The sequence below is a fragment of the Phoca vitulina genome, unplaced genomic scaffold (genome assembly GCF_004348235.1).
Source record: "Phoca vitulina isolate PV1807 unplaced genomic scaffold, GSC_HSeal_1.0 scaffold21, whole genome shotgun sequence".
In the NCBI taxonomy this organism is placed as follows: domain Eukaryota; kingdom Metazoa; phylum Chordata; class Mammalia; order Carnivora; family Phocidae; genus Phoca; species Phoca vitulina.
In genome coordinates, this window is record NW_022589724.1 from 4,165,626 (window position 1) to 4,191,749 (window position 26,124).

At 42.8% G+C, this 26,124-nt stretch overlaps 1 protein-coding gene across 4 annotated transcripts; it reads left to right on the plus strand.

Annotated features, from left to right (window-relative positions):
• Positions 1 to 912: 912 nt before the first annotated feature.
• Positions 913 to 26,124, plus strand: RNF20 (ring finger protein 20). 4 transcript variants are annotated; one of them, XM_032419148.1, is made up of 20 exons: positions 913 to 1,040; positions 2,146 to 2,300; positions 7,355 to 7,522; positions 7,639 to 7,786; positions 7,940 to 8,122; positions 12,402 to 12,520; positions 14,181 to 14,327; positions 14,504 to 14,581; positions 14,778 to 14,897; positions 16,670 to 16,849; positions 17,798 to 17,933; positions 18,262 to 18,383; positions 18,499 to 18,869; positions 20,262 to 20,379; positions 20,992 to 21,141; positions 22,485 to 22,697; positions 23,569 to 23,694; positions 23,846 to 23,986; positions 24,683 to 24,784; positions 25,017 to 26,124. In XM_032419148.1, the coding sequence occupies exons 2-20, from the start codon at positions 2,172 to 2,174 to the stop codon at positions 25,191 to 25,193; spliced, it is 2,928 nt and encodes a 975-aa protein (XP_032275039.1). In that variant the 5' UTR covers positions 913 to 1,040; positions 2,146 to 2,171; the 3' UTR covers positions 25,194 to 26,124. The 4 variants fall into 4 exon arrangements, with proteins under 4 accessions (XP_032275039.1, XP_032275040.1, XP_032275041.1 ...); XM_032419149.1 differs by having other exon boundaries at positions 2,150 to 2,300; XM_032419150.1 differs by lacking the exon at positions 913 to 1,040 and adding an exon at positions 1,148 to 1,475.

Consider the following 26,124-nt stretch of genomic DNA (forward strand, 5'->3'; position numbering starts at 1 on the left):
GTGGCCTAGGTTTGATCCTTTTTGCAAAGCTGCCTCAATTCCATTGGTTCTTTTCCTTCCCTTTTGTTAAGATACAGCTATCATTCTTGCACCTCTGAGCCCCTATATGATGTCATTAGGTAGTTTTTCATAGTTCTGTGAGGCATAGTTTTTTATTGATAAGTTAGATTGATTACGTTCCTTTCATTAGGCATTTAGCTTAATTGAATGGGAAATAGCAGTTTGTTACTGACTAAAAATCAATGCCTAATTAGCTTAAAATAGACTAATGTCGAGATCAGAAACTACTTATTATGTTTCTTATCTTTTCCCCTGGTCAATTTCTTGTTCCAAAGAAGCAAAAAAGCAGTAACTGTCAACCCTGTTTGCACCTTAGAATCTCGGGGGTGGAAGAGCGATAGAGGACCGATGCCCATGCCAGGCCCTACCCTAGAAGGACCCAAACTCCCCAAAGAATTCTAATGTGTTGGCACGACTGTATATAGTTTCCCGTAAGAAAAACCTACAAGCCTCCGAAACCCATCAAATCGTTTGGATTTTCTCCAGAACTTCATTTCAGCACGAATGGGCCGCGAGTAACGACTTCCTGAGATGGCTGAGGCTAGTTCTTTCCACCCGGAGGTTGACCGGACCATCGGCCAATCGGCAGTCTGAACGAGTCTCCATAGCACTAGTAAGAGGCACTTATTTCAGTAGAAAAACTAGGTCGCAGTAACATAGGCCAACAAGCCAAAAAGTCACTGCGCTCTCGCCAACGACTGCGGGGACGGGGTGCACGCCGAGGTCAGGCGCCTCGCGTTGCTACAGAGACGGCACTTGCTTCCGGGCGCTCGGCGCCCTCGCGGGGCGTCACTTCCGCCCGGCCGCGCTGAAGCGCCTTCCTCTTTTCTTTACCTTCTTCCTGTCCTTGGCCCCGCCTCCCGGAAGCTTCGATGGGTCCTCGCCTGCGGGTCAGGGGTGAGAAGTGGGGGCGCTGAGCGGACCTTGGTGAATAACTGCCTGAGTTCCGCTGCCCAGCGGCGCCAGTTGTTAGGACCCAGGTTAGATCTCGGCCAAGGGCGCTGCGGGACTGTGCGGGCCCTCGGGAATCTCCACCCTCTCCGGCTCCGGGGCTTCCCTCTCCTGGGCCTGCAATTGGCGGCGCGGGAGGCTGGGGTCCTTGCCGCCTGCCGGTCGGGTTGCGGCCCTTGTCTTGCCGCTCTGTGTCCTCTCTCCAGGCGAGGTCCGACTCAGGTTACTGCCGCCGATAACGCCTTCTCCTGGAGCTTGAATAGGAAGCAGGGTAGTGTGTAGTCTCGGTGATGGCAGGGCTGCTTTCTAAAGCAGCAAAGTGCTTTAGCATCCGTTTCTCCTTTGAGCTCCGAAACGCTGGGAGGCAGTTTAGGTGGACGGAGTATTTGTTCCACTCGACTGTACGTGGGAGGAAACCGAAGCTCTTGGGAGAACTCCTTCAAGGCAACACGGCTCCCTGAGAGGTAGAATTGTGATTCACTCTCAGGTCCAGGCTCCCTAGGGTTGCACGAAATCATGAGGAGAACGTTTGCAAATAGGGAAGAAACTGCAAGTATAAGAAAGGGAGCTAGTATTTCTGAGTGCATTCTTCGTGTTAGGCATTGTGCTATGTTCTTTCTGTACTTACTCATTCCTTGAAAGGGGCACAGTAATTATATACTCTTATTTCTGGCTTAGGAAATTGAGCCTCAGTGATGATACACGACTTGTTCAATATTAATGATTTAGTAGACATTTCTGAGATCTCTTTCAGCTCTGTGATTTTTCCAACACAATAGAATTAGTTCCTGTCCTAATCAAACTATTTTTTCTGATTCTGGCATTTCAGGAAGTGAGATTTCTCTGACATTTTTCTTGGTGTCTTCATCCTTTGCCCATTGTCTCATTTCTTATCAGCATCCTATTCAGAAATTAGTGGTTGTGTAAATTCAGCCCTGATTTTTACTCCACAGTTTACTTTTTTCTTTCCAAGAGGAATTTGGGGATTGTGTCACTTGGTATGAAGTTAATGGATTTCGGTTAAAAGGCTGGCCAGAAAAATTGCTAGTTTTTACATTATAGGTGATCTCTTTATTGTTGCTCTTGTATCTCTTACCTAAGTTTCTGGGGTTTTTTTTTTTCCCCCCCCTCCAGGAAGACTGCTATCATCTGGTGCCAAGATGTCAGGAATTGGAAATAAAAGAGCAGCTGGAGAGCCTGGCACATCCATGCCCCCGGAGAAGAAAACAGCTGTTGAAGATTCAGGGACCACAGTGGAGACGATTAAGCTCGGGGGTGTCTCTTCAACGGTATGTGGAAACAGTGCTATGAGAGTACGCTTTTTTTTTTTTCTCAGTTGCATCCTGAAAGTAAGAGTTTAGGAAGCTTTCTGATGTCAGAGAAATTTATTTGAAAAGAAGAGGGAAATAGTCAGAAGTAGGTGAAATGATGTGGTCAGTTCTGAAAAGAGTATATGGACATTTGGTGTTTATTTTCAAAGGTATGCTTCTAATCTCTGGAGGGTGTGGTGCCTGATACACATTGATTATAGGCATTAGCAGTGGGAAACTACATTCATTTTTCATTCACTGAAAAGTTAGGTGCTAGGTACTAAGAGGCAGTGTAGCAAAATCACTGACAGAGTGATGAAGGGTCAGAGTCTGAGGCCAGACGACCTGGAATTTATCAGCACTACCACTTCCTAGCTGCATGCCTTCTGTTTTCCTCCCTGTGCCTCTTCTCCTTGTGTATAAAATGTAATTATTATACCCACCTCATTGGGTTGTTGAGAGGATAAAATGAAAGAGCCCCTGTTAAGGCTTAAAACGTTACCTTTAATATGGTAAGTACGCAATATGTGTGAGCTATTAGTAATTATTATTGGGCTAGATATTATGAATATAATGGCGAATAAAATAGTCTCTGTCCTTGCTGTTATGGAGTTGACAGTTTCATTAGACTGTTATACACCAGAAGCTTAGAGTAATATTATATGTCCATTAGACATCAGAAGCTCACTATAATTGGTTTGGATCTAGATCAGGAGTCTGTGTTCTGGAACTCAGCCAGGGGGATATGGTGTTAAAATGCTTTACATTTGAATAGCTTATAAAACCACATCTCTTGCTTATTTGAATTAGGCTCAGGATCAGAGAGAATAATGGGAACATTCAGAGTAAATTGTTGATGAAGTGTCATTTCTGAGTCTCTCTGGGGTTCAGCTACTCCATACTCTGCCAGGAGGTGATTTTGTTTTAACACTGGATCTCATCATGCATCCCAAGGACATTTGCTAACTCAATAAATATAAATCTTTGTTGAGCATCTGTTATTTGCCAGATACTATGCTTTACACTGAAGACAGCCCTGGACGTCAGTTTGTAAGGTGGCACTGCCAAGGGCACAGGTTGTTCTACAGTTACGAGTGGGAGAAGTGCTGTTCGTAGGGATAAATAGCCCCATGCTCTGAGGGAGGCAGAGAGGATACATCCCGGTTTGGACTTTATCCACAAGGTAGTGAGGAGCCTTTGGAAGGTCTTAAGCAGGAGAGTAACATGCTCTGACTTTGCTTGGAGAATAGATTGTAGAGGAGCAAGGTTTATGAGTTCAGTTGGCAAAGTCATTCCCTTGTTCCTTTTGCCTCTTCTCCTTTCCATTTCATGTCTCTAAGGGTGGGGAGCTGGGGCATATACCCACTAATTCCTGCGCCAGTTGGTTGAAGGTTACCCTTAAAGGCAATATCTCTTCCTCTGCGCTTCAAGGTTGTTGTAGTGAGCCAGCTGAGGTTGTGGAACAAAAAATGAAAAGACTCTGGGCAGCTTGAGGTGGGAACACTGGCGGTGGATGGAGCTGTCCACCACAGCTGTGCTGAAGTCTGGCAGGCTGACAGGACATGGCGTGGGGCACAAAAGTGTCCACAACAGGAGGCTGTTGCAGTAATCTTGATGAGGGATTGTGGTGGCTTGGGTCACTGTGGAGGTAGTGTTGACAAGATTTGCTGATGGATTGGATAAAGTTTATGAGATCCAGAATTTTGGAAGTACAGACTGTCCACTTGCTGAGCTGGGGAGGAGTAAGAGAGGAGCAGACTTTTTGGGAAGCTGTGGAGGATGAGGCAGGAGTTTGATTTTGGACATGCAAGTTTGGGATACCTATTAGACATCTGAGCGGGTAGGTGGTTGGATACTGTAATCTGCAGTCTGAGGAGAGGTCTGGCTAACGCTGTGCATTTGGGGGTCATCATTTTGTAGGAGGTATTTAAATCCATGAGACTAGAGGCTCTAAGTGAGTGTAGATAAGGAAGAGGTTTGAGGTTTGACTGACAACAGAGCCCTGAAGCACTTTGATATTTTCATGTCAAGGTGATGAGAAGAGACTGATCAAAGAGACAGAAAATGAAGTAGGAGAACAAGAGAGAGTGGGGGTCCAGAAGCCAAATGAAGAGAGTGTTTCACAAAGGAGTTGTTCAGGTGTTGCTGATGGTTTGAGTAAGGAGAGCACTGAGTGAGGAGAGCAGTGAGACATTAGGTTTAGCAGTAGAAGGTTCTCGGGAGCCTTGATAAGAACTGTATTCATGGAGTGGTGGTGCTAGAAGCCTGATTGCAGTGAGCTGAAGAGAAGAGAAGAGGAAAGGGGGAAAGACCATGTTTTGCAAGAGTATTGATGTAAAGCAAGACAAAGAAAATGTGGCATTAGCCAGATGGAAATGTGGGGTTGAAGGAAGTGGTTTTGTTTTCTTTTTAAAGTAGGAGCTATTACAGCATGTTGATTGAAATGATTTGGTAGAGATGCTAAAGTTGATGAGGTAGCAGAAAGAGGAGATGGTTGCTGGTGTGATTTCCACGAATAGGGGAGAGAGCATGTGCTATAACGCACAAGTGGGGGATTGGCCTTAACTGGGAGCAGGGGCAGTTGATCCGTAGCAACAAAGAGGAGGGCTGTGAATATGAGTTCAGATGTAGGTAGGTCGGTAGCTGCAGTTATGGGAGATAGATGTGGACATTCTCTTCTGATTGCTTCTATTTTTTTTTCAGTGAAATCAGAGGCGACTCATCTGAGAGTGAGGATGGGGGAGGAAGTGTTGGAGGTTTGAAGAGACAGGAGAAGGTATGAAGTAGTCATCTTGAAGAGGGAACGGACTAGAGAGATCAAGTATTGTTGCTGGGCAGCACTGAGGACCTACTTGACTCTGTGATCATGAGTTCAAAGTGAGCCCAGGCAGCGTGGTACTTTATGTTTGGTGGTCACGTTCAGCTGCGTGGATGTAGGCCTGGAGGAGTGGAGAGTTGGATGTTACCAGGGGTGGGGTTTTTACCACGTAAGTGTGAAAAAGGAGCAAGGAAGAAGGAGGTTAGAAAAGGGTGTGATTATGACTGATTGCAGAATTTAAGTTCAATAAAGAAGGGAGTGAGGAAGTGAGAGGAATGAAGGATGGGAAAGGTATAGAACCAATGGATTGTAGATCCTGGAGGAGGTGAAGAACTATAGGAATCAGGAAACTAGAGAGAGTGAGCTGGAAAAGTAGGTGGTAATTGTGGAGAATGGGATGTCTGAAATTGAGCTTAGAGAGCAGACAGATACAGCTAAGACTAAGACTAACTAGGAGTTTGGTGGCTGCGGGAGGTAGAGGACAAGATCATTGGTGGAAAGGAAGTCAACGACTTGATGATTTGAGATACAGGAAAGATCATCTGTATGGGAATTGAAATCAGTAAGAACTGTGACAGGAATAGCATTGGAAAGTAGTAATAAGCTAGGTGCTAAATCTTCAGGAAACATGGGGAAGTGATCTGGGCGTTTATAGCCCAGTGCAGGAAGGCAGGGTGGCAGGTGGTGTGGACCAGTGGCATGAGCTGCAAAGCTAGGAGGTTTTAGGGAGGCAGGTGGGCTAATGGCCTGGAAGTGGCAGTGGAGAACAAGGAAGATGCCTGCCTGTCTCCAGGCCCAGTGCAGTGCCAGAGAAACCTGCAGGGCAACAGCATTCTCATCCAGGTTTCAGTTAGAGCAAGAAGGGAAAAGGAGGGCTCAGAGAAGAGGTTGAGGATTTCATTTATTTTATTTATTTATTTTTTATTTTAAAAAATATTTTATTTATTTATTTAATTGACAGAGAGAGAGAGGGAACACAAGCAGGAGGAGTGGGAGAGGGAGAAGCAGGCTTCCTGCCGAGCAGGGAGCCTGATGCGCTCGATCCCAGGACCCTGGGATCACAACCTGAGCCGAAGGCAGACGCTTAACCAACTGAGCCACCCAGGCGCCCCGAAGATTTCATTTATTAATAGTATTAATAAGCTGTACATTTGGGAAACTCTTGACTAATTTGGCATATCAAGAATGTTTTAGCCAAAATGGAAGAAGGAAAATAAAAGCAACACAAGAAATTGGTGCTCTAATAAACAGTTCTTGCTTTAAAATATTCATGAATTCCTAGGTAAAGTAAAAATGTAATCCTTTCCAATCCTGTTTCTTTGCCTGGGATACTCCCCCCACCCTCCTCACTTCCAGCCCCCACCTTGTCCTAGGGAAGGAATTAGGGAGAAAAGTGAAAGATATTGAGAAAGGTGTGGAATTACTGATGGAGCAATATTTTTGCAGAAACAGAAGAGAATGAGATCCTGAGCACAAGTTGAGGTCAAGGTATGGAAGATAGTGGAGACAGAAGGGACTGACAAGGAAAAGGGAGAGAATTCAAAATTCTGGGAGATCTAGATGAGGATCAGTATATGGGGATAAGGGCATGAGGTACCTGGAAAGATAAGGTTTTATTCAGGGAATTTAAGATTTCAGTTGTGGCATAGTTCCAGATAATGACAGAAGTCCAAGATGTGGCTTTTGAATTGTGTGGCTGAAGCACAGTGGGGGAGATACTCATTGGAGTTAAGGAATTCAGAACGCAGCCTAGACACTGGAGGATTCGATGGTTTGTCCACATGTGTACACGTCCACATGTGTAGTGCGCTCACGGGGTATGTTGGCAGGGACTGGGGCAGAGAAGGACCCAGGTGCCAAGCTTCTTGAATGAGTGGGGGGCAGTGCTGAGGAGAGAGATGGCAGCTGTGGTCAGGATAGAAGGTGGTCGAGCTGGACAGTGGAGCCTCACAGGACTGTGGGTGTCCACGAGAAGAGAACAGTGAGATGGGTGAGGTCCAAGTTCTAGTATATTAGTGTCATTCTTACTTCGCTTCATCGCAGGTTCTTTCCTTTACTTCCTCTGTTCCTACTTATCCAATTATTTGTTGTAAGATTTTTAAAAATGAATAGCTTTAGTCACAGGAAATTACTAATTAATATGACCCTGTTGAATTTAACAGCTGATTTGCCTAATTTCTTTGTGGAGACTAATAAGATTGGTTTCCTGGGGCAGGAGGAGCTAGACATTCGAACACTGCAAACCAAAAATCGCAAGCTGGCAGAAATGCTGGATCAACGGCAGGCCATTGAAGATGAACTCCGTGAGCACATCGAAAAACTGGAACGAAGACAGGCCACCGATGACGCCTCACTGCTGATTGTCAACCGGTACTGGAGTCAGGTAGCTCACTGTTTATTTGCTCAGATTTTTATTTGAGCATTTTTGTTTGCCTTAGCACTCTCTTCATTTCCCAAGTTGTGTTTTGTTTTTTCATAACCGTGCCCACCCTTCTCCAGTTTGATGAAAACATCCGTATTATCCTTAAACGTTACGATCTGGAGCAGGGTTTGGGAGATCTCCTCACGGAGAGAAAAGCCCTTGTCGTGCCGGAACCAGAACCAGACTCTGATAGTAATCAGGAACGGAAAGATGACCGAGAGAGAGGTGAGTATGTGTGGTGGATGCTACCACCACATGCCATGTGGGTTTTTGAAGTAGAGCTTTGCTTTCAGGATTTCCATTTGAGGAAAGAAAGAAGATTTTGATATTTCCAGTTTTATAACGTTGACAGCTTCTTTTCTCCCCCTGTGTCCTCAGGGGAAGGGCAAGAGCCAGCTTTCTCTTTCCTTGCTACTCTGGCCAGCAGTTCCAGTGAAGAAATGGAGTCTCAGCTGCAGGAGCGTGTGGAGTCCTCCCGCCGAGCTGTGTCCCAGATTGTGACTGTCTATGATAAATTACAAGAAAAAGTAGAGCTCTTATCGCGGAAGCTGAACAGTGGAGGTGAGGCAAGAACCAGGAGACTGGGAGAAAAGGGGGAGGAATAAGAGCTCACCTTTGCATGCTCATTTGTAGTTTGCAGACTTATGTATTTATTTTTGATTACATTCCTTGGAATCCAATCTCCAGTATTACCGGTAATACCAGTAATGTCGTTGCTATGGCATGTTAATATTTTACAAGTGCTTCATATTTTGAGCCACATGACGGTCCTGTAAGAAGCTGAGGAAAGCCCCATTCTGATACTCTGTTAATTAAACACTTTTATAAGTAGCAAAATTAATTTTACTATTTAAGGAGTAGCTCTGTTTTTGGATATTATTTTAAATATTGGTAATTATATTTAAAAAATTTAGTTTATTAGATGTTGAACTTTGACTTCAAAGAGTCAGTTTTTTTTAAAATTTTATTTTTTTTTAAAGATTTTATTTATTTATTTGACAGAGAGAGACACAGCAAGAGAGGGAACACGAGCCCGGGGAGTGGGAGAGGGAGAAGCAGGCTTCCCGCCGAGCAGGGAGCCCGATGTGGGGCTCGATCCCAGGACCCTGGGATCATGACCTGAGCTGAAGGCAGACGCTTAACGACTGAGCCACCCAGGCGCCCCGAGTCAGTTTTTTTTTAAAGATTTATTATTTTTCTTAATGATTTATTTATTTGAGATTGAGAGAGAATGAGCGAGAGAGCAAGAGAGCACGAGCAGGGGGAGGGGCAGAGAGAAGCAGGCTCCCTGCTGAGCAGGGAGCCCAACGCAGGACTCGATCCCAGGACCTTGGGATCATGACCTGAACCAAAGGCAGACGCTTAACCAACTGAACTACCCAGGCACCCCTAAAGATAATTATTTATTTGAGAGAGAGAGTGGGGGGAGGGGTTGTGAAGGGCAGAGGGAGAGGGAGAGAATCTTAAGCAGACTCCACGACCTGGGGCTCGATGTCACAACCCTGAGATCATGACCTGAGCTGAAATCAAGAGTCAGACACATAACCGAATGAGCCACCCAGGCGTGCCCCCCTCAAAGAGTCAGTTCTAATATGTTCTGTTTTTTGTTTATCTGTTATCTCTAATATTTTCAGAAAGAGTTGGCTCAGATTTTAGAATTGTTAGATGGTCTCTGTGTTTAAAAAGATAAAAGAGGGACGGCTGGGTAGCTCAGTTGGTTAAGCGTCCAACTCCTGATTTTGGCTCAGGTCATGATCTCAGGGTCATAAGATCGAGCCCTGCATTGGGCTTTGTGCTGGGCATGGGGCCTGCTTAAGATTCTTTCATTCCCGGGCGCCTGGGTGGCTCAGTCGTTAAGCGTCTGCCTTCGGCTCAGGTCATGATCCCGGGGTCCTGGGATCGAGGCCCGCATCGGGCTCCCTGCTCCGCGGGAAGCCTGCTTCTCCCTCTCCCACTCCCCCGGCTTGTGTTCCCTCTCTCGCTCTCTCTCTCTCTGTCAAATAAATAAATTAAAAAAAAAAAAAAAAAAGATTCTTTCATTCCCTCTCCCTCTGCCCCTCTCCCCCTCAAAAAAATAAAAAGATAAAAGAAAATATTACACGGATGGAGAAGTGTCTATTTGAAATAATTATGTTGCTAGTCAGTGTTAATGGAGAAATTTAAACTTTTACAGTATAGTAAAGTATTTGTGTAGCTAGGTTGCATCTTCTTAAATGCCCTGATTTCACATTTTTAATGATCATGGTCTAATTGTAATACCATAATTTCTCTGATTATTATTAAGATGTTTAACCTTTCGGGGTGCCTGGCTGGCTTAGTAGAGCATGTGACTCTTGATCTCAGGGTTGTGAGTTCAAGTCCCACATTCAGCCTGGAGCCTACTTAAAAAGAAAGATGTTTAACCTTTCGTTTCTGAAAGTAGTATGTTGGATGTAATGAACCATTGGGTGGGCAAATAAGAATTTTTATATTATTTTTATTAAGATTTTATTTATTTATTTGAGAAAGAGAGAGAGCATGAGAGGGGGGAGGGTCAGAGGGAGAAGCAGACTCCCTGCTGAGTGGGGATCCCAACGCGGGACTCGATCCCAGGACTCCAGGATCATGACCTGAGCCGAAGGCAGTCGCTTAACCAACTGAGCCACCCAGGCGCTCTCTGTAATTTTTTTTTTTTTTTTAAGATTTTATTTATTTGAGAGAGAGAATGAGAGAGAGCATGAGAGGGGGAGGGTCAGAGGGAGAAGCAGACTCCCTGCTGAGCAGGGAACCTGATGCAGGACTCGATCCCGGGACTCCAGGATCATGACCTGAGCCGAAGGTAGACGCTTAACCATCTGAGCCACCCAGGCGCTCCTACTCTGTAATTTTTTTTAAGGATACTTGGGCTAAATTATCAACAGAATTAGAAGATGAGGGATGTAAAAGACTTGTGAAAATTTGATGGGAAAGGGTTTCTTTTGCTTTTGCATAAGTATATTAGTGTATTTGTGTATTTAATTATTTGGATACCAGTTTTAGAATATATAAATCAGAGATAGATAAAAGTAGACTATAAAAGTCCTCCCATCCCACTTCTCAAAGATAACCATTTTGTAAGCAGTGTGGTTTGTGTCCTCCCAGACTTTTGTATTCATATATTACATCCACTTGTGGGTTAGCTAATCTCTGTATCTGGTATCTAGTGCGTGCTTAATTATGGTGAATGAGTGGCTATAAATCCTCCCTGTCACCTAATGTAAACTGAGCTGGGTGTTATTTCTTTCTCCCTTGGCTATACTGGAACAGTTGGATGATATGGTTAAATCCTAGTAATATGCCGCATGGATAAACCATATGCATATTACATGCAGATAACATGCCCTCTGCAGAGGTTATGCCAGTGTTAAACTTGATTTTATAAATGAATACCCAGTAAAATAATTGGTATATTTAAGAAGGAACTGAAATGGGTGGTATACTGAATAGTATTTTAAAATTATTTTTGATGGCATGCATTTTAACAGGTTAGAGTTTAAGTTCAAAAATAAATACATTATGAGTTACAAATCACTGAGTTATTTTTTTATAGCATAAAAGGCAATTGCCATTGATAAGCTGAACTTAAGAGATAAAGATCTATAAAGTATGAATTGTAGCATCAACTATACTTTTTTGGCAGTTCATTTTTTCCCCATGTTTATTTTATCCTTGATTCAAAAGAATTGCATTTATCAGCTTGTTTATTAATTCAGTAAGTATTTATTGAGCTCTTATTGTATTCTAGGCCTCTGAGTATCTCAGGACATTAAAAGGACTAAAATTCAGCTCCTAGTTCTTAACTTGAGTTATGAACCAGAATCACTTTGAGAGCTCCTGGAGCATATGTTTTTTTGGCCTTGCCCATGGGTGGTATTATTTAGTAGGTGTGGGACGGGTCTTAGGGAAGTGTCTAATCTTAAAGTTCCACAAGTGATTCTACAGGCAATCCTGGTTAAAAACCACAAAAACCACCACATGACCAACCTGTTCTGTATGGTGTTTCTGAGTGATGCCAAGGGGTAGTAGGAGAGCCCACAATTCTTCCTCCTGATAACTCTCTCCAGGGCACTATATATCCTGAGAGTATCTGGTTTCACTTGCTAACATTTGGATTTGAGCTATTATATTTGTGACTCTAGTTTTAAACATATTAACTTGGTGTAATAAGTTCTGTAAATTTATCTCCCTTCTTTGTAAATTATAGTGTACATTTTGGCTTTTGAGCTTCAGGAGTGCCCCTAGCTTCGTATTCCGGAATATGTTAAGTAATTGAAGGCTCTTATCTTTATCCTTTGTGATTTTATAGGTGCTCATTTGAGCAAGGAAATTTCTGCCCCTTTGCCCCCCCTTCTCTCTTTCAACAGAGAGATGCTTCATGTTGCTGTTAGTGAATAATAGGAATTTGTGATAGCCTTTTGAAATAGAATGTTATTGCTATGAAGTCTGACACTGATGAGAGATACCTCTGCCTTGTCTACAATTTTAAAATGCATTTTTTGGGTGATTGTGCCTTATCCAAATAAAGTTACAGAACCTCCATTTCTTTTCTCACTACATTTTGACTTTGTGGAAAGGGATGGGCGTTAGGTGACCTTGGCTCTGTGTCATCCTCTCCTGAAGCACAAGGTTGGCTCATCTCTTTAAGCAAGTCAGCTAAGGTCTGGGTACTGAATCAGTCACGTGAGGATAATAAAAACCAGCCTACTTCTTGAAGGTTTTCAGGAGAATAAAGTGACATAGCATGTTAATATTTTGGTGGGAGGTGCAGTTTTAAAACTGGACACTATAGATGCTAAACTAAAGTGCAGTTCTTCTCTCTCAGATCATCTGATAGTGGAGGAGGCGGTGCAGGAGCTGAATTCCTTCCTTGGACAGGAGAACATGAGGCTCCAGGAATTGACAGACCTCCTTCAGGAGAAGCATCGCACCATGTCTCAGGAGGTACTTGACCCGAAAGGAGAGATGCTACTTTCTAGTGGTCTGTGGCACTAGAATAGACTCAGAATTTTGAGTGCTTTGAGGATCATCTGACTGTAGAAAGCCTGTTTTTATATTGAAGAGCATGCAGGGCAGGCTAAAGCAGCCAGGTCTGAGAAATCAAAATCTGAGGAAAGGTTAAGGGGAAAAAAAAAATCAAATGTTTCTCCTAGACTTGTGCCTCTGTTAAATAGAAAACTTTACGATGTTAGTTTTTAGGAAGAAATATCATCATGTGGGGTTTTGTGAAACAACACACCAATCCCCCAAATGATGAATTACCCCAAATATAAAATACCATGCACAATGTTACTGAGGAATGGGTTGGTAGAAATTCATCTGAGAAAGGGACAGTAGGAACTACTGTATTGATGATGGCCTGGGAACTTGAGGAATATGGGTTTTCAGCCCAGACTTGGGCATAAATAGTACCATGACCAAATCATGTCAGGACTCGGGTACTTATTTATTTATATACAGTGATTGAGATAAAGTAATAATAGGCCTTTAAGATTTTTCTGACACACCTGATTATCATTTCAGTTTAGTTGAAAGGATATTGTGCTGAAATTTGACATACTTTAGTTAGTAGTTACCATCTACTTAGTGCCTAGTACTTGATGAGTATCATCTCTAATGGTCAAACAATTCCCATCTTACTGCCAAGGGAGCAGATTCAAGGAGGTTGGTAACTGGTCTGAACACACAGCCAGCAAGTGATTGAACTGTGATTTGAATGTAGGTGTTTTACTTCGAAGCCCACGTTCTTCATTATGCTCTTGTTTTGTAAACTCGAGTGCCAAGGTCCATGCTGGCTGTTTGCATGAGAATCTTCTGGGAAGTTTATTAATGTGTAGAGTATAGCAGTGCTTATAAATAGATCGGAGTGTATTGAAAAATAGAATAACTTTCTGTCATGTTTGAGACATTAATTAGGTGCGACCAGGGTGAGAAGGTTCACCTCTTCTGGCCCTTTCCCAAATCTCATGTAGCGTTACTAACCCTGGAGAGAGACATTGCTTTGCTCAGCTGAGCTGACGTCCACCGTGGCTTTTGTGGCTGGCTGTTGATGTCGCCTGTCAGCTGGGTGGGAGCTCCCCTTCAGTTGTCCCCTGGAACGCCTGCATGTCGCCTCTCCAGCGTGGCAGTTTCAGGGTAGTTGGGCTTCTAACATGGCAGCTGGCTTCTTCCAGAGAATGAGTGTCCCAAGAACAGCAGGTAGAACCTGCATGGCCTTTCAGACATAGCCTCCAAGTTATGTAGCATCATTTCCATTGGGTCACTAAAGTTGACCCAGATTCAAGAGGAGGGGACAGTGCCACCACCTCTTGATGGGAGGACTACCAAAGATTTTGGGGGCCATTTTTAAAACCAACACAAAGGGTATATATAGATTAATGTGAACATGTAACAGTTTTGTAATTAGAGTTTTCGTGATTTTATTTTTACACTCATGCATTGGGAAGAAGGTGAAGCAACTTCTATTTAAATTTTGTCTACAAGATACATAAGCAAGGGTTAGTTTTGTGAGATTTGGGATGTAAGATAGTGATGGAAGGTATTGCTTTTCTCACTCTGTCTTTTTTTGGCTTTCTTTTTCTGGATGCCTGTTTTTGGGATGTAGTTCTCCAAGTTGCAGAGTAAAGTGGAGACAGCTGAGTCACGAGTGTCTGTCCTTGAGTCCATGATCGATGACCTGCAGTGGGATATTGACAAAATTCGGAAGAGGGAACAGCGACTCAACCGACACTTAGCAGAAGTCCTAGAACGGGCAAGTGCTGTTTCATTCACGGTTTAGAGACTAGAGTCCTTTTTAAGGAGTTTACTCAGAAAGGACGGACCTGGGTAGTAGTACCTGGGGACAAAATGGACTCTTGAAAGTACTTTGGTTATCAGACTAAAATCTTCGGCTCTCCTCTCACTAAAGAATCTCTGTCCCTCCTTTAGGTGAATTCGAAAGGCTATAAGGTATATGGAGCGGGGAGCAGTTTGTATGGTGGCACAATCACCATCAATGCCCGGAAGGTAAAGTCCGCCACTCGCTCGGGACGCGACGCGTCTTTGACCTCATGTCAGCTGTTGTGCTTGGTACTGAGGAGTTCACAGGTGGCAGGGTGGGGTTGTGCTAGACGAATGGGAAGGTGAGGTGGAAGCTTAGGAATGGCAACGACTTAAGAATTCTTTCTTTATGCTCATCTTGCTATTTTCCTGCTTTCTCCAGTTTGAGGAAATGAATGCAGAGCTTGAGGAGAACAAAGAGCTGGCTCAGAACCGTCACTGTGAGCTGGAGAAACTTCGGCAAGACCTGGAGGAGGTCACTACCCAAAATGAGAAGCTGAAGGTAGGAGAAACCTTTCTGAAGGGCCATAAAATGAAACTTTTCACTGATCAACTCACATACATGCTGGTCGGCCCTCATAACTTATGAGGGAAAAGAAAAATGTGAGTTTTGTTGATGTATCTATTTATTTACTTAATTATTTGTACTGTGCCTTGTTCTGAAAAGGATCTAAAACAACCTACAAAGACTGAATCAAGGTGCTCTAACTTAGGAATTGTTGAGAAAAATGAGTAGGGTAAACTGGGGTGATGATCCAAAATGGATTTTAAAAAATGGGGCTTGTGTACAAGATCTGTGCAAGGAATACATACATCCTGTAGCAGGGGAGGCTACTCACGTGTCAGGAGTTGCCAAATGTGGGTCATAGAATTTGGCTCTGCAGTTCCTACCTGCCAAAACAGAGAAAGAGACATGATCAGTGATGGTTCCTGTTGGTTTTCAAACCTGCCTGTTAGAATTTTCTCTCCCCAGGTTCTTGGGGGCACGGGAAGAACATGGATTCTGAAAGTCTTCCTGCCCCTCTTTTGGTCATAGCCATATGTCTTTTTTTTTTTTTTTTTAAGATTTTATTTATTTATTTGGCAGAGAGAGATACAGCAAGAGAGGGAACACAAGCAGGGGGAGTGGGAGAGGGAGAAGCAGGCCTCCCGCAGAGCAGGGAGCCCGATGTGGGGCTCGATCCCAGGACCCTGGGATCATGACCTGAGCCGAAGGCAGACGCTTAACGACTGAGCCACCCAGGTGCCCCGCCACATGTCTTTTATAATTTGATTTGTTTCTAGGTAAATAAAGATGTTTGTACTGAAAAAAACAAAAAATAAAAAAAAACCCAACCTGAGTTAAATCAATTAAAGTGTTTGGGTAACTAAAGCAAACCGTTGCTTAAGAGAAGCATAACTATTTTTGATACAATGTCAAAAATATATTTCTCTGTGACTGTTAATAAAAAGAACAAGTTAATGACGAGGGTCCTCAACTATGTTTTAAGAATTAAACATCTTGACAAATTTCATAGGGTTTTTTTGTGTCCCCACATCTGACAAATTTCATAGGGCTCTTCTAGTGTCATTGGGTGTAGGTTGATACATAATGTAAAATATGTATCAATTAAAACAGTTCTTGGGTGGAGAACACAGGTACCTGGTGTCACCTCTTTTTTTTTTTTTTTAAGATTTTATTTATTTATTTGAGAGAGAGAATGAAAGAGAGCACAAGAGCGGGGAGGGTCAGAGGGAGAAGCAGACTCCCTGCCGAGCAGGGAGCCCGATGCGGGACTCGATCCCGGGACTCCAGTATCATGACCTGAGCCGAAGGCAGTCGCTTAACCAACTGAGCCACCCAGGCGCCCCTACCTGGTGTCACCTCTTGGCTGGTCAGATTTAATTTGATGTAGATTTTACAGAACTAGAAGAGTGGGCAGATATAATCCATAATCTTCATAAAGCTTGTCTCAATTTAGGACACCTGGGTGGCTCAGTCGGTTAAGTGTCTGCCTTCAACTCAGGTCATGATGCCAGGGTCCTGGGATTGAGTCCTGCATCGGGCCCCCTGCTCGGCAGGGATCCTGCTTTTCCTTCTGTCCGCTGCTCCCCCTGCATGTGCTCTCTCTCTCTGACAAATAAATAAATCTTAAAAAACAAAAACAAAACAAAACAAAAAAAGCTTGTCTCAATTGCACAGGACATCACTGAGTTTAAGGTTTTATTCCCTGTCTGGCATCTAGGGCACAGACGCTAGCTTCTGCTTCTGACTCGTTTTTGGGCCCTCCTCAGGTGGAGCTGCGGAGCGCGGTGGAGGAGGCGGTTAAGGAGACCCCGGAGTACCGCTGTATGCAGTCGCAGTTCTCCGTCCTGTACAATGAGAGCCTGCAGTTGAAAGCGCACTTGGATGAGGCTCGGACACTGCTTCATGGCACCAGGGGGACCCACCAGCGCCAAGTGGAGCTCATTGAGGTAACAGCCTCGCTCTGTCTTCTGTATATAAGCTTTTCTGCCTCGTAAATTTTATAATTTTACCCTCTCATGAGCAATTATCGCTCATTTAGTAAGCGTGTATGGAGTGGCCATACGTCTTTACTCTGCTGGATGGTGAGCATCCTGGCATCTGGGATCATACAGCTTAGCGGGGAGAGTAGTGACCATTAGAATGAGGTATGGGACAACAGAGGCGTACCCAAAAGAGGCAGTAATAAAGGAGACAGAGCATCTGATTTCCTGTGGAACCTTCCTGATAACCACTTGCCAGAGTAAAGTGTGAATCTTAAGTTTACTGGTAGAAAACGTAAATACAAGTTTTGTATAAATGCAAGTTTACTGGTAGACAAAATAGAAGGGCATTCTCAGCAGTGAGAAGAACAGATTTAGAAATAGTTTACTATGGCTGCAGCCTTATGTGCATGGGCGAGAGTAGTGGGTAGAAGCTGCCGCACCGTTTATAAGCCATTATATGTGTCCGGGCAAATGTAAATTTTTTTTTTTAAGGCAAAAACTTTTATTCATGTGTTCACTTCTGTACCTTCCATAGTCCTTAAGGTAATATTTGTCATAGTTGGTCTTTTACTGTATGTCTGACAAATGAATTGAATTTAATATATCTTACCTTACAATGTTTATATCCCGTTTTATTGTTTATAATCCTTGTAAATTATAACATTCTCACAGGAAGGGGCAATTTCCCCTATTTCTTTAGTATCCTGCCAGTTCTCAAATCAGTTTTTCGTAGCTGCCTGGTGCTTATTATATATTGATTGAATTGGAACTTTTCAGAGTAATCCCTCTTAGTATTTCCTTTTTTTCTTCTTAGATCCTTATGGGTCAAAATTAGGAAACCTAGTAATAGAATATGATGATGTTTCCACATTTGGATAAGAATTTTTGATTGGTTCCCTTTTTTGCACGTAGCGAGATGAAGTTAGTCTTCATAAGAAGCTGAGGACCGAAGTGATCCAGCTGGAAGATACGCTGGCCCAGGTCCGCAAGGAGTATGAGATGCTGAGGATAGAATTTGAGCAGACCCTTGCCGCCAATGAGCAAGCAGGTATGATTATTCTTGCTTCACGCTGCAGCTTACTGCAAATGCCTTCCTTAAACAATACCGTATGGTTACCTGGACTTGTTAGGATTAAGTGGAGCTCAGATGTCTTAAAGACCCTTAAACCAAATCCTGGAATTCATTTTGGCTCACAGCTTGGTGCTTGTTTTTCCCAACTCAGACTGGCCAGTTTTGTTTTCTTCTTCTGAGAAGGAATCTTTCTTTTGGTAATTTTCCCTGTTTCTCAGAGGTCCCTGATGTGTTCCGCACTTTCTCTCCTTGTGCCTTTGCCCTTGTCACAGTTCTTCATAACATTGCTGTTGCTGTATTTAAGGCCCCATAAACCGGGAGATGCGCCACCTCATCAGTAGCCTCCAGAATCACAATCACCAGCTGAAAGGCGAGGTCCTGAGGTACAAGCGGAAATTGAGAGAAGCCCAGTCTGACCTGAACAAGGTAACCAGGAGGGGTAGACTAAGTGCTGCTGTTCCGTTCGTGTAGCCGGGTTCGAGGGAGGCGAGCAGGGTGGTTGCCGTCAGTGATGCGCTTCCTTCCCCTCTTTGTCCCCCAGACCCGTCTGCGCAGCGGCACTGCCCTCCTGCAGTCTCAGTCCAGTACTGAGGACCCGAAGGATGAGCCTGCAGAACTGAAGCAAGATCCTGAGGACTTAGCTGCCCAGTCCTCCGCGTCAAAGGCATCTCAGGAAGAAGTCAATGAAATTAAGTCCAAACGGGACGAGGAAGAACGAGAACGAGAAAGGAGGGAGAAAGAGAGGGAGAGAGAAAGAGAGCGGGAGAAGGAAAAGGAGAGGGAACGAGAGAAGCAGAAACTGAAAGAGTCAGAGAAAGAAAGAGACTCTGCTAAGGATAAAGAGAAAGGGAAACATGACGATGGAAGGAAAAAGGAAGCAGAAGTTATCAAACAATTGAAGATTGAACTCAAGTAAGAGCAGAATTTAGAGAAACTGTTTCTGACTCAGAAGCTGAGGTTAGGACATCATGCATGAAATGTTTGGTGGATGGCATGACTTACAGACCATCATAGTATCTTGGGTATAACTAAATGTACAATTAATTGTGCCCTCAATTTTTAATCAAGTGTGCAGTCAAAATGGCTTGTGTGGGCTCTTGCATAGTCTGGTTCAGTGGTCGGGTCTCAGTAAGCCCTGAACTTGTAGCCTTATTCTTCATGAATCCAAATTAAGGGACCAGGGTGTCAGATTTAAGCAATACTCATGAGAATTATTGAAATTAACTGCTGGCAGATTGCTGGCATGAACTATAATTTAAAATCATAATGGGTAGAGTTTGTATCAGTATAACTTGAACAACGTTGATCTGTTTGCCTAGCAGTTAACTAGTTTGTGTATGTATCAGATCATTTTAAGAGATGTCTTAGGTGTATTCCTGCAGGCATGGAAATGGTAAGACAGACCTGTCGGTTAATGAAATACCAACATAATGTCACATACTGTGCCTTCTCTTCCTGCATAACCAGTAACTTCTCTGGTAGAACTGGTTACGTCTTGCTTCACATTGGTCATGGTTGTGCCTTTATTGATACGTGGATTTGAAGGACAACTGTGCTCAAAACATTTGAACTTCTTTGGTATATAAAAGTATAGTTAAGAGATTTGATAATTTAGGGCGCCTGGGTGGCTCAGTTGGTTAAGCGACTGCCTTCGGCTCAGGTCATGATCCTGGAGTCCCTGGATCGAGTCCCGTATCGGGCTCCCTGCTTCTCCCTCTGACCCTCCCCCCTCTCATGTGCTCTCTCTCATTCTCTCTCTCTCAAATAAATAAAATCTTAAAAAAAAAGAGAGATTTGATAATTTAGTAGGAGGTGAAGTTTCAGTCTTCAGCTGATAGCTAATCACTCCATTATTGAATCTAGTTTTCTCCCTTTTTTCTCATTCTTTCTTCTTGATCTCTTTAAGGCAAATGCTTTTTTCAGGTGTGGTATCAGAATCATCTGGGTGACTTATTTAAAATATATTCCTGGACCCCATCACAGAGCTACTGAATCTCAGTTTCTAAGAGTGGGGCCCCAGAATTGTGCCTCTTTAATTAGGGCCAAGGTGTTTATTTTATAACTTTATGTTGGAGAACTTGGTCTGAAGGAGAAATGATTCCATTAGTTAGCTTGCTTTTCTATAGTTTCTGAGTATATCCACAAGTCTCCTGATGGTCCGTGCAGAAGTTTTCTTTTAGAGCTGTGCTGTAAGGTGTACATGGAACTGTTGTAAATGATTTTGCTCAATTCCAAATTCCCTTGCTCTGATGTCCTGTGTTTTCTCGTTACACCCTTCCCTTCCCTCTACCACCCTCCTCATAGGAAGGCACAAGAGAGCCAAAAGGAGATGAAACTATTACTAGATATGTACCGCTCTGCCCCAAAGGAACAGAGAGACAAAGTTCAGCTGATGGCGGCTGAGAAGAAGTCTAAGGCAGAGGTAATGTAGTCTGCCATTACCTGTCATTCTGGTTACAGTCTGCATTTATGGGATTTTCCTTCACATTTGTGAAGGATGTAGTTTCTTTCTTCATCTTTAAAGTTAGCATTTAAAACTCAGCAGCATTTTCTTCCCTTTCAGAGACCATCTAAAATAAAACAGATTTCTGTATTGTCCACTAGGTGGTAAGGTGTATCACAATTTCTGGGAATAGGAGTAACCTTTTCAGGCTTTTTATTCCCCCTTTCCCATTAATGCTTTTCCCATAAATCTTTGTTATAGTGAGTCACTTTTCTGATTACTTTTGGGAAGAATGTCATATTCTCTTACAATTTGGGGGCCTTAAAAAAAGGGTGAGAACCACTATCCTAAAGAGAGGTGAACGTGCACTCCTCACCAGCGTCGCTTATACAAGTGTGTCATGTGCGAATGGAGGGAAGTTAGAGCAGTGTGATGTGGCCTGCCAGTAAAGCGTTTCTCTCCCTTTCGAATTCTCTCAAGGTTCTTTGGTATTGTGGGCCCTCCATCTATGATCCTACACAGGATCAGTTGATTTTTGAAATTGTATTATAGCTTTTTCTTCTCATGCGTGTGATTCCTTACCTTCTCTAGTTGGAAGATCTAAGGCAAAGACTCAAGGATCTAGAGGATAAGGAGAAAAAGGAGAACAAGAAGATGGCTGATGAGGACGCCTTGAGGAAGATCCGGGCAGTTGAGGAGCAGATAGAGTACCTGCAGAAGAAGCTGGCCATGGCCAAGCAGGTGGGCACACTCTCTTTGTTCAGTTGGGTTTTTAAATAAATGTTACTTGATAAGTTATTGACAGTGCAGTGTGCTCTTTCATTCCAGTCTTTTTCTTTTTGTGAATGTTTTTCTCCTATATGTACATTTGTTTTTAGACTGACGTCTTTCATTCTTTATTATTTTGTTTTATGTATTTGTGAGGCAGGAAATTTATTTTCAAATTGGGTAGCCAGTTGTTCAAACATTGTTTATGGAGGGATCTATCCTTCCTCTGCTGATCTGGAATCAGGAGTGAGTCTAAATGGGGAAAAAAAAAAAAATATATATATATATATATATATATAAGGTTTTATATACATTATGATTACAAATATACAAAACTGGGCGCCTGGGTGGCTCAGTCGTTAAGCGTCTGCCTTCGGCTCAGGTCATGGTCCCAGGGTCCTGGGATCGAGTCCCACGTAGGGCTTCCTGTTCCATGGGAAGCCTGCTTCTCCCTCTCCCACTCCCCCCTCCTTGTGTTCCCTCTCTCACTGTGTCTCTCTCTGTCAAATAAATAAATAAAATCTAAACAAAACAAAAAACCAAATATACAAAACTAAGAAAAACATGCCCCCAAATAGGTTATAAATAAATAGTGTGTTAAGTGTGGTTGTTTCTGGGTCACAGAACTGTAAAGACTTTTCTCCTCACAGTCTCCTCATAACACAAAATATAAGTCAAAATATTTTTAGGTACTGGGCACCTGGGTGTCTCAGTCGGTTTAGCGGCTGCCTTTGGCTTAGGTCATGATCCCAGAGTCCTGGGAATGAGGCCCATGTCGGGCTCCCTGCTCAGCAGGGAGTCTGCTTCTCCCTCTGCCTCTCCCCCCCCACTCGTTCTCTCAATCTTGCTCTCATGCTTTCTCAAATAAATAAATAAAATCTTTAAAAAATACATATTTTTAGGTACTGATCTTCACCCATCAGATTGTTGTGCGGTACTGTTGGAAAGTCTGTAGTGAAATGTGATATTACAGTTGTGGAAAAGTGTGGGAAAATGGGAGGTTTTGTGATAGAAGTTCTCTTCACCAACTGCTACTTGATCAGTTTGCTGCATTATGGTGTGTAGAAGTTTTGTTTACTCTGAATATAAATCAGCTGAGCATCAGATCAGCAGTGCCAGTGGCTTCAGATAATAAGGGCTTCATTTGTATTCCTTGGGCTAACCTAACTGACAAAACTAAGCTGCTTAAAACTGAGTTTCTCTGTCACTAGGTTAATTTATTTCTGAATGAACACTGGGAAAGTTTAGTTTCCAGTGCTCGTTTCTTTGGAGTTAGAAGATTCTATTAAAATGAGGGTTCTTTCTCCGTATTTTAGGAGGAAGAGGCTCTCCTCTCGGAGATGGATGTTACAGGCCAGGCCTTTGAAGACATGCAAGAGCAAAATATCCGTTTAATGCAGCAGTTGCGGGAGAAGGATGATGCAAATTTCAAGCTCATGTCTGAGCGTATCAAGTCAAATCAGATCCACAAGTTACTTAAAGAAGAGAAGGAGGAGCTAGCTGACCAGGTTTTGACTCTAAAGACTCAGGTAATTTGAATAGAGCTTGCCAGAATTCTGTTGAAGTAGGGCACTTTCTACATGCATTAAAGAATGATTATTGTGGCATTTAAAAAAAAAAAAAACAAACCCTGAAAATGTGTATTGTTAGCATTCTGGTATAAATGTATATTTTTAGCATTCTTTTAAACAAATTATACATCCCTGCAAAGAAGTACAGTTTAGCTGTTAAAACAAATATGGATCTGCTAGTATGGAAGATGTTATCATTAAGTGATTTGTTTTATTATCCCTTTTATGTTAAAAATGTGTACGTCTTTGTGTGTGTGCTGTGTAGTTTACAAATTTCTGGAAGGCTGCATGAGAAACAGAGTGGTTACCTGATTACCTCTGGATGTTGGGATGAGAGTCTGTGGGGGTGTGACTTGACTTTTTACCCTTTCATGGTGACTCCACTTTGTGTGTGAATTTCAAGAAAAAGATTGCTTTAGAACTTCTAACCATTCTGAGAGAGATACACATGGCCTTTGTTTGAGCTATAATTTACATGGTCTAGTATGAACTGCCAGGCTTCGAGAATTAGTATGACTGAAAAAGGTGAATATCTGTAAATGTAATTCCTTTTGCTCTTGGCAATTTTGGAGAAGAATTTTCAGTGGTTTCTTAAACTCTTGCTTGAATCATCAACAATGATTTTTTTTGTTTTTTTTTCATATGAAAAGGGAAGCTTTTAAGTATTGTGGTCTTGCATGTATTTTGAAGGGTTCATGGGTAAAGAGAGTGATGATTTGAGATTTCTAACAGACTCTCTTTTTGTGGGCCTATGGATTAACAGCGCCTAGTAAGTTCATAGTTTTTTTCTTTCCTGTTTGTGTTAAAGTATGATTTTTCTTTTTCAAAGGTTGATGCGCAGTTACAGGTAGTAAGGAAATTGGAAGAGAAGGAGCATCTGTTACAAAGCAACATTGGCACGGGGGAGAAGGAGCTGGGTCTTAGGACTCAAGCCTTAGAGATGAATAAACGCAAGGTAGGATTGCTTACTCTGTAATCTAAAGTTAGTCTCAGAGGAACAAATAAGTAGGACACGGATGAAATTATAGGTTCACTTTCTTCCTTGGACCGGGTTAACGTTTTGCCTCCTTAGAAATAAGTGGACGCTATTTGTACATCCCACCTAGGCGATGGAGGCAGCCCAGCTGGCGGATGACCTCAAAGCGCAACTGGAGTTGGCTCAGAAGAAGCTCCATGATTTTCAGGATGAGATCGTGGAGAACAGTGTCACCAAAGAAAAGGACATGTTCAATTTCAAACGAGCCCAGGCAAGAGCAATTGTGTTTTCTTTACATTTCACCTTTTACGTATGTTCTGAGCTCTGAAATGTTATGAAAGAGTCATTGGTCTGATGTGTGTCATCTCCTACTTGATTATAAGTTCCTTGAGTGAAGAGACCAAGTCTGTTTTCTTCACTGCCATATCCCCCAAAGCCTGTCACGGTGCCTACCAACCGGTGGGCATGAAATACGTACTTATGAATTGAATGAATTGGTAAATTTGTAAAGAAGTAGCAACATATCAAACTAGAGGATTTTAAAGTTCTATAGTTTTTCTATTTTTGGCATGTCCAGTGTTTCTCATGATGACTTTCTATCCTTATCCATACATCTGTAAATTATTTTAATCCACTCTACCTTCAGCTTGAAAGTAATTGCCTTAAAATAAAGTTGCTTATCAAGTTTTTCATCTTTTTTTTTTTTAATTCTTAGACTGTATTTTTACAGAACTGCATTGACAGTAGTTAGGTGCAACTCAGTTTGGTAATAGGATTATGGTTTTGTGCTCTGGAACAAAAGAAGGTATTTGCCATTCCGGTTCTCTGCATTCCTAAGAGATAATTGGCCGGGAGAGGACAGAAAGTCCTTTCTTTGCCGAGCAGAAAGTTCAAGTTGGAGCAATTTTTTTCCTCAGAATGGCAGGTCTGGGGGAGTGCGTCTAATGGGTATGCTCTCTTACCACAGGAGGACATCTCTCGACTTCGAAGGAAGCTGGAGACCACAAAGAAACCAGACAATGTGCCCAAATGTGATGAGATCCTGATGGAGGAGATTAAGGATTACAAGGTTAGGAAAACTGCCTCGGTGATTTCTTTGTGTTCTTTTTGTTCAGGCCTGAAGTGGCCTGCTAATAGACTGGGAGAATAAACACCGAACTTATTTACATGAAGGGAACCAGAGGATGGTTTCTTTTGGGCGGGGGTGGCACTCTTGTCTTCGTGCTCGTTTGCTTCCATATGATAGCCATTTAAACCTTTATGGTCGATCAGACTCTGACTACTTCTTTTTTTTTTTTTAGGCACGCCTGACCTGTCCATGTTGCAACATGCGTAAAAAGGACGCCGTACTGACCAAGTGTTTTCATGTTTTCTGCTTTGAGTGTGTGAAGACACGCTATGACACCCGTCAGCGCAAATGTCCCAAGTGTAACGCCGCGTTTGGTGCCAATGATTTCCATCGCATCTATATTGGTTGAGCCAAGCCAAGAGTAGAAGAGGGAGTGGCTAGACAGGCACTTCTTCATTAAGCACCAAAACCTCTACCTCTTCTCTCCTTGACTGTCACCTACAGGGCAGTTTGTCTGCCAGCGACCTTTCCTTCACAGACTTTACGTCCAGGCTCTCCTCTCTAATAGCTAGATGATTTCAGGGAAAAGGACCGGTAAAGGCAAGTCTTGGGTTTAAGAATGAATTAAAAACAAACAACTCTCATTTGTCTTCCCACCAGCTTATTTCTTTCCTGCTTTTAGATTTCCTAGCATTTTCTTCTTCAGGCTTACTATATAGTCTTGGATTTCTATTCCTCCTGAAGAAGTAGATTGGTGTTTCTGACACGGAGAAGGGAGCAAAGAAGAGTGGAGACCTACGGCTGTTTTGGGGGGTGAGGGGGATCTTTTAGAAATAAGCTCTCTGTGGGCACAAACATTTCTTGACTTGGGTAGTAAACTTTTTGTAAAGTTGGATTATAAAATGGTATAATTGTGCCACTTTTTCCTGGATGGTTTGAAGCCTTAATGAAATTATGTCCAGGATGATTCAGTCCATTTTCTCTTCACTAACAAAGTAACTTGTTAAGGTCAGCTGGGTTCCATGTTGGAAGTTATTTAAGTTTTGAATGTCCTACTCATTAAAAAGTCTTTAAATTTCTTGAGGCCAGAATAATTTCAAATTTAGTTTTTATCTTACAATGAAATCAAGCTTGGGGAGGCTGGGGAGCAGGACTGAGACGATAAAGAGATCTTCTGGGTACCTGGGAACTTGGTACAGAGAGGCCTTAGTGAGCTATGAATTACTCTCATCTGCCTCTCTGCAGGGATTGCTGTGATCCCTGTTTTCCGGAAGATTCTCTGTAACGTTTCTGTAGGACTTTATACTCCATAAGCTTCAATTAAAGCAGGATTCAGTTTG

Excerpts from the sequence above, each read along its gene's own strand:
- RNF20 (XM_032419148.1), top strand. The coding sequence starts at position 2,172 with ATGTCAGGAATTGGAAATAAAAGAGCAGCTGGAGAGCCTGGCACATCC. Across the intron at positions 2,301-7,354 it reads TCGGGGGTGTCTCTTCAACG|GAGGAGCTAGACATTCGAAC; the intron begins GTATGTGGAAAC and ends TTCCTGGGGCAG. Across the intron at positions 12,521-14,180 it reads ATCGCACCATGTCTCAGGAG|TTCTCCAAGTTGCAGAGTAA; the intron begins GTACTTGACCCG and ends TTTGGGATGTAG.